The sequence below is a fragment of the Mirounga leonina genome, unplaced genomic scaffold (assembly GCF_011800145.1).
Source record: "Mirounga leonina isolate KUSES-001 unplaced genomic scaffold, KU_Mleo_1.0 Mir_151, whole genome shotgun sequence".
Lineage (NCBI taxonomy): Eukaryota > Metazoa > Chordata > Mammalia > Carnivora > Phocidae > Mirounga > Mirounga leonina.
This window is the reverse complement of record NW_023270377.1, coordinates 26,663,922-26,676,603: the sequence shown is the minus strand read 5'-3', so window position 1 is coordinate 26,676,603 and position 12,682 is coordinate 26,663,922. Positions and strand designations below refer to the sequence as shown.

Here is a 12,682-nt window from a genome sequence, read left to right as displayed (position 1 = left end):
AAACTTACACAATGTTATGTGTTATTTATATCTCAATAAACCTAGATGGGGGAAAAAAACAATGATAGGTCAGAAAACAGGTGGGCAGTGGGTGGGGGTTAAGTGGGAGGCAAGAGCCAAAATCAAGCAGACAGTTAGGATCAGGGACATCTGGTGAGAGGCTAGCCATGGTCTAGCCACTATGAATGCATTCAAAGGCAGACCTTGATTTCTGAAAGACTGAGTTGAAGGAAGGCAGTACTCCAGATTTAGGAGAACTAAGATGCAGTTAGGAATTTAGGTTCAAAGTAGGGGTAGAGGAGCAAGACTTAGAGTCATAATGGAAGATTTGAATAAAAATAAATTAGAATAATCAAACATCAAAGTGGCCTGAGGAGACCTCTGAAAATGGTTCGCTATTGGCTTGACCCAGAAAACCCTATGAAATCATGTAAATCAAGAGGTTCAAATCTTCGTGTTCACTTTAAGAACACACGTAAAACTGCCCAGGCCATCAAAGGTATGCACATCCGAAAAGCCACCAAGTGTCTGAAAGGCGTCACTTTACAGAAGCAGTGTGTGCCATTCCGTCGCTACAATGGTGGAGTTGGTAGGTGTGCGCAGGCCAAACAGTGGGGCTGGACACAGGGTCGGTGGCCCAAGAAGATTGCTGAATTTTTACTGCACATGCTTAAAAATGCGGAAAGTAATGCCGAACTTAAGGGTTTAGATGTCAATTCTGTAGTCATTGAGCACATCCTAGTGAACAAAGCCCCCAAAATGCGGTGTAGCATGTACAGGGCTCATGGTCGGATTAACCCATACATGAGCTCTCCCTGCCATATGGAGATGATCCCTACTGAAAAAGAGCAGATTGTTCCTAAACCAGAAGAGAAGGTTGCACAGAAGAAAAAGATATCCCAGAAGAAACCAAAGAAACAAAAACTTATGGCCCGGGAGTAAATTCTGCACAGAATAAATGCAAATAAAAATTAAAAAAAAGAATAATCAAACATCATAATGCAAAGTAAAAGAAAGATAAGAAACTGACTGACTGATGGGTTGAAGAGGGTGTACCCCCCAAAAAAACAAAAACAAAAACAAAACAAAAAACAAACAAAAAACAAAAAAACAAAAAAAACCTACCAGAACAAGGACTCAAAGGAATCAAGTTCCAGATGTCATTCATAAAATTGGAGTCCATGACCCCAAATCTCTTTAGTATCTCAAAAGTGATATCATGGACTCCCGCACTTTTTTTTTCCTTTGGAGAGACATGGGGACGGTTGGGCAGATGGAGAGGGAGACAGAGAATCTTAAGCAGGCTCCACACAGAGCTCGATCTCACAACCCTGAGATCATGACCTGAGCTGAAATCAAGAGTCAGATGCTTAACTGAGTCACCCAGGCACCCCTCCTGCACTTTTTTGTATAGTTTTCCAGAAGAGATGATCTCTTTGCAATGACTTATTCTGGCATTTCGATCATGATTGCCATCAATAGTTCACAATTTGTCAAAACCTCTATATTTTTTTAAAGATTTTATTATTTGTTTATTTACTTATTTAGGAGATTGAGAGAAAGAGAGAGGAAGTACAAGCAGGGGGGAGGGAGAGGGACAAGTAGACTCTCTGCTGAGTGTGGAACCTGATGCAGGGCTTGATCTCATGACCCTGAGATCATGACCTGAGCCAAAATCAAGAGTCAGGTGCTTAACCGACTGAGCCACCCAGGCACCCCCAAACCTTCAAAATTTCCTTTTCCTGCAATTTCCTTCTCCTGCAAAACAGTGCAGCCACATCCAAGTTGAGACTCAAGGCTTATTGGTCACTACAGTTTATCAGACAGTAGTCCTGATTTAGGAGTTTTAAATTAATGGTCTGTCTAGGAAGATACCAGACCTCGAACCATAATAAATATGGGCCAATTTACCTTATTCCAAGGTCAATGTCCTCTGTCAAAATTCTTCACCATGACATATACTCTATAGTCTTTTTCCTAAATCAGTTAAGTTTTGAGTAATTTTTGAATGGTCTCTATTATGTTTAGCTTTTTCTATACCTGTTTGAACTCCTGATTAAATCCAAATTCATAAACTAAGAGTAATTTTAGCCATCTCTTTAAAGGCCTGCAACATTAAATTCTCCTTTAAGTGAGTCCTAAAACTTCCTAAGGTTGATTCATATTAATTTTCTGCACTGTTTTTTTTTTTTTTTAAGATTTTATTTATTTATTCATGAGAGACAGAGAGAGAGGCAGAGGGAGAAGCAGGCTCCCAAAGAGCAGGGAGCCCGATGCGGGACTCGATCCCAGGACCCTGGGACCATGACCTGAGCCGAAGGCAGACGCTTAACCATCTGAGCCACCCAGGCGCCCCTGCACTGTTTTTTATTGAAGGTGATGACTTTTATTTAATTGAGGAATAAAGATAGCAAAACCCAGTCTGCTACTACCATTAAAGAATTAAAAAAAAAAAAAAGGATAATCACAACACAAAATAAAAGGGGTATGCCTTTGCTGTTATTAAATATTTCCTCATAATAATTTTCTTGATCATTTAAGAACAAATTATTTTTTCCAAAACAAATTAGTTTTCCAAGTGCAGAATATTAATATAATCACTGGCTTCTCCCTTTTCAGTTGCTACTTTTAATGGTTTCTTTTCACTGCTGTTTGTAAGGTTCTTGATCATGGCACAGCCAATAAATGCAGACATCAGGGTAAATAATATTTTTAGTATGCACAATTGCACATTCAGCTGCCCTGTTTTCATTAGTGATGATATTATTGTGAAGTAAGATGAGATAGCTCACATGAGCATTGCAGATTATTGTAATATTAGGCATGATGCATTCAACATGTTACTGGTAGTAGTAATATTACAGTAACAATAATAATAAAAATAATTTTATAGTTATATACTGTATATTTTTGTCACTGAAGATAAATTAACAAAGCAAAATTAGATTCATTTTTAACTTGAATAATACAAAATAAGGTGGAATAGATGGCTTGTAATTGGCTATAATAAGCGAAGTAATAAAATCACATGAACTTCTCAAGAACTGGTTATTGTTGCTGATGAAATCTAAAAAAGGAAACTGTATAATACTCAACTCAGAAAGAAATATAAATTTAAAAATAATAAATCTAGAGCACTTACATAATATCTCAAAGTAGTTAGAGAAAAATGTCTATCTTCTAGGTGGTAATTAAGAATTATTTGTGAGAAATGTTGGTACTCAAATTGATAGCCAATTAAGTGAGACATGTTGACTAACAAGCTATAGAAATACAAAAAAAATACGCTGTCATTGGAATAAGTTGGTTAAATATGACTGACGTAATGGGTTCTCAGTAAATCCACATACTTCAGGTTTTCCAGTTGGAAACTTAACAAGAATTAACTAAATAATATCGGTGACATTTCAAAATTATCTTTCAAAATGGCTTCCAAAGTGTTAAATGTCCAGAAATAAGATTTATGATAAATATAAGAGATAGACTGCTGGAATTTTAAGCTGGGGTCTCTAGAGTTCTATATTTGCTTCATTGGGGTCAAACCACCTCAGTAATGTGCAAATGTTTGTGTGTATGCCTCAGCACAATGAAAATTTAGGGAAGAGAATATCCCGAACATTTACCAGATCCTTAAGAGTATCTATACAGACAAAATATGAAAACTTACTAATTTAGAGGTTACATATGAAACAAATCAGATATTAACATAAAAGAGAAACTGCAGGAATGCTAAAAACCGAAGAAGAAACTCAGGGAAAATGAAAGAAAATATTAGATTGATAATTAGAAAAATGAGAAAGATAAAGTCAAATTTAAAGGAAGATATATGGTAATACAAATTAGCCTTCATTAAGAATTCTTTTGTCTTACTTTGAAGCAGGACAAAATCTTCTAAGCAGCACTATATTTTAAATATAGGGAATTCTGTTTGAAAAAAGAATTGTCAGATCTTGGAAATAACATTTTTTCAATTATATAGTTTACAGTGAGCATGGAAACGAATTGGTTAGATTTTTTTCTCTAAGGAAACATGGAAAAATAGCATATTTTAATAATAGAAATAAAAATATAGCCAATTCTGAAATTCTGAAAAGCATTTTTGGTAACTATTTTTATTGTTAAATAATAGATGGGGTCTGAATTTAGAGCTGAAAACAAATATACTGAGTAATATTGTCGAGTTAAAATTGGAGAGTTTTCAAATGACATATTTCATGTTTTATCTTTCAGTGCTTTGAAACTTTCTTTAAAATACATCAATCATACCAGTTTTACTATTGTCATCCAAAGTAGGTTTAGCAATTATGCTTCAAGAATATTCCCAGGCTAGATTCTAAAGACTGGCAGTTTCCATCTCTCTAGGAAAAAATGTAACACTGATACTATGATCTTAATGTCTTGAAAACAGAGACCATCTTTTATATAAGCAGATCAAATATTCGTCCGATGTAATCTGAAAACCCCTTATGAAATTTATCCATCCTCCTATTTCAATTCCCCTAAACATGATACTTCCAGATTAAAGCTTGCTGTAAGAAATTACATAATTAACAATGGATCTGATGACATGATTTCTTGTCTCCTTTTGCAACAAAATTTGGTTGTAAGCAAAAGAAATTGCCAGCAGCAATGTCCATAGAGCCAAACTGTGGAAAGAGCCAAGATGTCCATCGACAGATGAATGGATAAAGAAGATGTAGTATATATATACAATGGAATATTATGGAGCCATCAAAAAAAATGAAATCTTGCCATTTGCAATGATGTGGATGGAACTGGAGGGTGTTATGCTGAGCGAAATAAGTCACTCAGAGAAAGACATGTATCATATGACCTCACTGATATGAGGAATTCTTAATCTCAGGAAACAAACTGAGGGTTGCTGGAGTGGTGGGAGGTGGGAGGGATGGGGTGGCTGGGTGATAGACATTGGGGAGGGTATGTGCTATGGTGAGCGCTGTGAATTGTGCAAGACTGTTGAATCACAGATCTGTACCTCTGAAACAAATAATACATTATATGTTAAAAAAAAGAAGAAGATAGCAGGAGGGGAAGAATGAAGGGCGGGAAATCGGAGGGGGAGACGAACCATGAGAGACTATGGACTGTGAAAAACAAACTGAGGGTTCTAGAGGGGAGGGGTGAGGGGATGGGTTAGCCTGGTGATGGGTATTAAAGAGGGCACGTTCTGCATGGAGCACTGGGTGTTATACACAAACAATGAATCATGGAACACTACATCAAAAACTAATGATGTAATGTATGGTGATTAACATAACATAATAATAAAAAAATGTGAATGCCACTGAACAATTAAAATGGTTAAAACGGTAAAAAGAAAAAAAAAAGAAATTGCCTCCTGCTTTCTTTAGGGAAAAAAAAGAAATTTATTGGAAATATAAAATTGATGATACAGTAGAAAACCAGGAAAAATGATCAAAATTTAAGTAGTGATAAAAAGTTGAAACAGCACAATGCTTTTTATTTAGAAAAAAAAATCAGTAATTGTCTAGCTGGGATACCACACCAACTGTAGGATACTGCTCCTTTATCTTTGCTTCCCAGGAAGGAGCATCAGACAAGACTAGTTCCTGTGCTTAAGTCCTGTCTATAAGGATACAGGGATAAGTCGGATTTGCCAATACTACCATAGTGCAAAGTGAGGAATCACTTGTACAGTCCGTGTATAGTCAGCAAAACAGGATTGACTCTTGGCCTTTCAAACAGGACAGTATTTAGGACAGGAATTTAGGTGCTTAAGGAGCCACCAGAGAGCATGAGCTGAGAATGTGGGGAAACTGTCTAGCTTTCACATTTACTTCCATCCTTCAGACACGTAAGACAGACCAAATATCTCAAGGTCAGGAATGACAGCTGCCTAAAGTGTTTGGGTAGATAATTTGGGGTGGAATTCTTAGATGATGTTCTTAAAAACAATATTTGCTGAAGCTCATTGTTGACCTGCTGCTACTGTATGAGGGAAAAGAGCTTCGGGTTCCTTTCAGCTTTCTAAATTTTGTGTAGCACATCATTGTTAGAATACAGGCAGAACTCTGCTGGAAAGGGGTTCTGGACAATGTAGTTCTCAAATATCCAGGCTTTGTGGTAAATAGAAGAGCCTAGAAGAGGGAAAAGATAAATCTTGGGCACAAAGAGCAACTCAGCCCACCTTCACATGGTCAAACCCCGTAACTGGGAATTTCCTCAACGTAGAAGTGGAAGTTGCATTTGGCCAGCCAAAAAAAAAAAAAAAAAAGGCAATATGCTTACCACTAATCAAATTCAAATTTCCCTGAGAGATATTTATCACATCATTATCAAAATAAATATAAAAAACAAAGTTAAATTAATAGGATGTTGGGGGAGGGAGCCCAACCTTCAGGGGGCAGCCGAAAAGCTCAAGATACTAGGTATGCAATTGAGTCCCTAAGAGGGACAGATGAAGAGCTGGTTGTTTTTACGTATTTACTCAGTGCTGAGCCAGAGGGAACAGTTGCTCAGAGTGATTGTGCACCCAACTAACACCACCTTTTTCTGTGTGGTCCCAGGTGACTCATGAATGTGAAGCCATCATCAGCAAAAACTAGATGATTTGGGAGCCACTCCCTGGAGTGGCTTCTGTAATACTTGGAGTGCTGGATGTTGGGAGCCTGCTTCCAGAAAGAAGCTGGAGACTTGGTTTTGCTGTTGGAATGAGCGTGGGGGGTTGGAGGAAGCAGCTGGGAAGCTGCCCGCCGGCTCTGTCAGGCTCCCTGGAGAATCCCAGTCAGCTCCCACATGCAGGCTGATCAGAAGCCGAATCCCAGGCAGCAGGTGGGAGGATTGTAGTCAGATCCCTTCCAGGGAACAACTGGGAGGTGGACGTTTTCTCTTTTCTCTCTGCACTGGGCACAGGGTGGATATCGACAGCAAGTGTTTGCATGCCCCTTTGAAAACGACATTTTGTTGTTGTTGTTCAAGATGGATCTGTGGGACTTATAAATGCTGAGCCCCGTTGGCTATCCAAGCTAGGTAATTTGAGGGATCATTCCTCAGGTGGCAACTTCAAAGTTTGGGGTGCTAGGTATGTGGACAAGCTCCTCTCAGGGAGAAACTGGAAACTTGGTTTTACTGTTGGAGTAAGCCTGGGGAGACAGAGGGGGAAGAGCCTCCCAGGAGGACCCCAGTCAGCACCTACATGCAGGTTAGTTAGAAGCTGGTCCCTTCTGCAGCAGTTGGGAAAATATGCAGTCAAACCCCTTCTCAGGAGAAACTGGTTGATGATGCGTGTTTTTGCCTGCTCCTCCGTGCTGAGCCCTGGTGCGTAGCCAGGCGGAGTACTTGTGTGCCTATTTGAAACCTGCTTCTTTGTTTGCTATAAAGTCCTCTGGGACTTTTGAATACAAACCCCATTGACTATCAGAGCTAGGTGATTTGGAGGCCTGTTTCTCATTTCTCACGTGGCAGATGTAAAAGTTGGGGTGTTAGATGTGCAGACACGCTCTTCCCAGGGAATGCTGGCAGGTTCCTTTTTGTACTGGAGTGAGCAAGCAGGAGAAGATGGGGAGAACTGCCCACTGGTTCTTTCAGGCTCTCAGGAGGATCCCAGTTCACCTAAAATGCAGGCTGATTAGAAGTTGGACCCTCAGGCAGCCGCTGGTAGAGGATGCTGTCAAACCTCCTCCCAGAGAAAAACTGGGAGGTGGGTGATTTTGCTTGTTTTCTCTGCACTGAGGCCAGGGGGCTAGCTGTAGGGAGTGCTCACGTGCCCATTGAACAACTGCTTCTAGATTTGCTGTAGTTCTATGGGACTCATTACGGAAAGTCCCAATGGCTCTCACAGCTAAGTGATTTGGGGGCCATTCTTCAGGTGACAGCCTTAAAAGCTGGGGTGCTATATGTGTGGTCCAAACTCTCCTCTCCTCAAGGAGAAGTTAGAACTCGGGGGTTCCCTCCTGATTGTAAGACACTGCGCCTTGGATGGAGTTTATGGTGAGCATGCGTCTCAGCCTTTCCTATCGGTTTAGATGACTCAATATAGGAGTCCCTCAACTGGTTTCTGGATTTCTCTCTGTGTGTAGCTGTATATTTGGTGCATTTGTGGGAGGAGAGAGATTCTGGAGCTTCTTATATCGCTATCTTGGTGACGTTCCCTAAATTTTTTTAAATTTCACAAAAATAGAATATAAAGTCACAAATTAAAAGGCAAAACTTCCTTTTTCCTTGAGAACTCATCAAGTTAGTGTTATAAGTACAGATGGTCTATTTTTTCTTCACTGAGTTAATAAAAATACAATTATTAAATGATATAAAGGCAAACAACTTTGTTTTAAGAGGTAATTTCATTTCTAAACTTGTTGGCATTTAACCAGACTTTCTTAACTAAAGCACTGACAAAAAGACACCCTTGTATTTCATAGATCCTTTGCATCAAAACTTTCATCTCATATTTTCTCTTAAATTGGTCATGACTATAATAAAATTGTTATCAACAGATAACAAACAAATTACAACTGTCCCCAAAATAAGATAACTGAGGTTGAACTCTAATTAACTTCTGTGGTGTATTATTCATATACAGTGGTTAAATTTAAATGAATTATTGATTAGTTAAATGAATTATGCATTTATCTCTGAATCAAATCCTCAATTGCTTATGTTTAAATTTTGTAATTCTAATTTTTTCTAGAAATGTCATTTTCTTATAACAAATTTAGGACAAAATATGACAAATTTAACCTGATAAGAATAAGTTTGTCTGTTTTTCTAAGAGAATTAACCTCAACATTTAAAAATAAAAAAACAGCTTTCAATTTGCCTTTTGGCTACTGAAGAAATGAGGGAGATACAAAATGGTCATTATTCAAACACAAAGGTAAAGGGAGAAGTAATTATAAAAGATAATTACTTAAATTCTCTTCTTTAAGTCAGATTATTTTCTTCTAAATAGGATTCTGAGATAATACCAGTCAATTTATTCCTATTTTTTCCCTAAAGACTAGTCATCCAGACTTTATCTTTTACCCACACACTTAGAAATCTAATTCACCCCCAAGTTAACATGTTACTTAACATATCTTTCAAACACATGTTCACAAGTGTGCATAATGTGGCTCATTAGCATAATCCACCTGCTTATGACATTTGGCAGTTCAGTAGCAAGTGATAAAAATCCATTTAGGGTCAAAAGAAATTCATGATCCATAAGCAATATCTCAAAAGCACTTGAACCTATATATCAAGCTCTTTTTTTTTTTAAGACTTTATTTATTTATTTATTTGACAGAGAGACACAGCAAGAGAGGGAACACAAGCAGGGGGAGTGGGAGAGGGAGAAGCAGGCTTCCCACAGAGCAGGGAGCCTGATGTGGGGCTTGATCCCTGGACCCTGGGATCATGACCTGAGCCGAAGGCAGATGCTTAATGACTGAGCCACCCAGGTGCCCCTATATATCAAGCTCTTTACATGCTTAGTCTTAATTATTAATTTATCCTCCAATTTCTGGAGTGTTTATCACTATCTAAAAATATGTAAACACATGTATTACTAGGCATTGCTTCCCATTTTTTGTCATATTAACCTTCTGTCTCCTGGTATCATCTTTCCCACATTTTCTGTTGCCAGTGTTGCCATAGATATGAATGCCACCCAGAAGCGCAGAAGTTCTCACCCTAGAGACACAAGTTCCCACCATATTAGAAATGACTTGGTTTTTAACAAGGCTGTCAATCCATAGTCACAATCTGTGAGCAACTTATTGAATACATGGGGATGAACATGTTTTCTGATTAATAAATCATAAATATTAAATTTTTCTCAAAAATCCTCTAATCAGAAAACCATTAATCTCCCTTTTTCACAGTTACCAGTAATAAAATACCAAGCACATCAATTAGTTTAAATATGTGGCTTCCCAACCTGTCTCACTAAGTCCTTCTCTCTTAGCCCCTTTCCACCTAATGTTTACTTCTATTAGTGAGCAGTGTAAGATAGGGGTCCAATTTCGTTTTTCTACATGTGGTTATCCAATTTTCCCACACCATTTGTTGAAGAAACTATCCTTTCCTCATTGAGTGTCATTGCTCCTTTGTCAAATATTAGTTGGCAATATATGTGGAGGGTCCTTTCTGGGCTCTTTATTCTGTTCCATTCGTCTATATTTCTATCTTTATGCCAGTACCATACTGTTTTAATTACTATCACTCTGTGGTATAGTTCAAAACCAGGCAGTATGATGTCTCCAGTTTTGTTCTTCTTTCTCAGGATTGCTTTGGCTATTCAAGGACTTTCACAGTTCCATCAAATTTCAGGATTGTTTTTCTATTTTTGTGAAAAATGCCATTGAAATTTTAGTAGAAATTGTACTGAATCTATAGATGGCTTTGGGTAGTATGGACATTTAAAAATAGTCATTCTTCTGTCCCATGAACACAGGATATCTTTCTATGTTTGTGTGTTCTTCAATTTCTTTCATCAAAGTTTTATAGTTTCCATTGAATAGATACTTCGCTTCTTTGGTTAAATATAATTCTGAGTATTTCTCAGCACAGTAGGAGAGAGGGAACATCCTTAGCCTGATAAAAACATCCATGAAGAACAGATAGCTAAAATAATACTTCATGTTGAGAGAATCGATTCTTTCTCCCTATGATCAGAACAAGGCCAGGATATCCTCTTTCATCACTTTTATTCAACAACACAATTTGAAGTCCTAGCTGGTACAATAAGAAAAGAAAAAACAAAACAAAACAAAACAAAATGGCATACAGTTTAGAAAGGGAGAAATAAAACTTCCTCTAATTGCAATGACATAGTTGTCTTTATAGAAAACTCCAAAAAATCTACTAAAACTCTCCTGGAAATATGCAAGTATAGCAAGTTAAGAGGATTCAAAGTCCATACACAGGGTCAATTGTTTTCCTATATACCAGCAATAAACAATTGGTATTTAAATTTTAGTAAACAGTGTTATTTACAATAGCACCAAGAAAAAGAAAACACTTAGGTATAAATATAACAAAATAAAATAAAATAAATATGTAATATAACAAAATACATAAAGGTTCTATGTGCAGAAAAATATAAAACTAATGAAAGTAATCAAAGAATATCTGAATAAATGGAAATATATTCCATGACCATGGACTGGAAGACTCAATGCTGTTAAGATGTCAGTTCTTCCCAACCTGATACACAGGATGCCAATCAAAATCTTAGTAAGTTACTTTGATTAAAAAATTTATATGGAAGGGCAAAGAACCCAGAGTAGCTACACAATACTAAAAAGAATAAGGATGGAAAACTCATATTCTGCACCATCTATTGATTGATATTGGCAAAAGAATAGATACATATCAATGAAACAGAATAGAGACCCCCAAACAACCCACACAAATATAGTCAACTAAGCTTTAACAGAGGCAATTAAATGTAGAAGTGATAGGCTTTTTAACAAACAGTGCTGGAACAAAAAAAAATGAACCTAGATGCTGTCTTTACATGTTATCCCATTTTTAATTCAAAATGGATTATGAAGCTAAATGTAAAGATTCAAAACTATAAAACTTCTAGAGAAAAAAAAAACAGGAGAAAATCTGCATGACCTTAGATTTGGTGATGCATTTTTTTTTTGTGATGTATTTTTATATACAACATCAAAGCATTATCTCTGAAAGAAAAAATCAAATAATGGGACTTTATTAAAATGAAAAGTTTCTGCTCTGCAAAAGTTACTATTAAAGGAGTGAAAGACAAGGCATGGATTGAGAAACACACTTACCCAAAATATACAAAAAAACCTCAAAACCCAACAATAAGAAGACACCCCATTAAAAATCAACAAAAGACCTAGACAAACACCTCATCAAAGAAAATACACACATGGCATGTAAACATCGTGAGATGCTCAGTATCATTTGTCAATAGGGAAATGCATATAAGAAAAAATGATTACATACCACTACAGACCTATTAGAATAGCTAAAAACCAGGGACGCCTGGGTGGCTCAGTCGTTAAGCGTCTGTCTTCGTCTCTGGTCATGATCCCAGGGTCCTGGGATCAAGCCCGCATCGGGCTCCCTGCTCCATGGGAAGCCTGCTTCTCCCTCTGCCTCTGCCTGCCGCTTCCGCAGCTTGTGTGCACTCTCTCTCTGACAAATAAATAGATAAATAAAATCTTTAAAAAAAGAATAGCTAAAAAACAAAATAAGTCTGACAAAACCAATTGCTAGTGAGGTTATGGAACAACAGGTATCATCATTAACTGCTGGTGGGGATGCAAATCGATACAGCCACTTTAGGAGACAGAGGAGATTTGTTACAAATCTAAACACAATTTTACCACACAATCCAGCAACTGCACTCCTAGGGGCCTTCTCCAACTGCTTGAAACACTTGTATCCTCACAAAAACCCACCAGTGAATGTTTATAGTAGCTTTATTCATGAATGCCAAAACTTGGAAGCAATCAAGATATACCTAAATAGAAGAGTGGATAATCAGTTCTGGTACAGAATGGAGTACCACTGGGTAATAAATAGAAGGGAAGGAGGTTGCAAGCCAAGCAGACTGCAAAGACATGATTGAATCTTTATTTTGTTTTTAATTGTGGTAAGGACCTTTAACTTGAGATTATCCACTTATTTAAGTGGATAATACAATATTGTTAACTGTAGGCACTATGTTGTAGAGCAGTTCTTTAAA

General features: G+C 37.4%; 1 protein-coding gene across 1 annotated transcript; it reads left to right on the top strand.

The window, feature by feature from the left end:
* Window positions 1–379: 379 nt before the first annotated feature.
* On the top strand, window positions 380–942 carry LOC118011760 (60S ribosomal protein L17-like). The gene has a single exon (XM_035006603.1). It carries the CDS (start codon window positions 388–390, stop codon window positions 940–942), a length of 555 nt encoding a protein of 184 aa, XP_034862494.1. The 5' UTR covers window positions 380–387.
* Window positions 943–12,682: the final 11,740 nt, after the last annotated feature.

Coding starts and splice junctions, on each gene's coding strand:
- LOC118011760 (XM_035006603.1), top strand. CDS start 388: ATGGTTCGCTATTGGCTTGACCCAGAAAACCCTATGAAATCATGTAAA.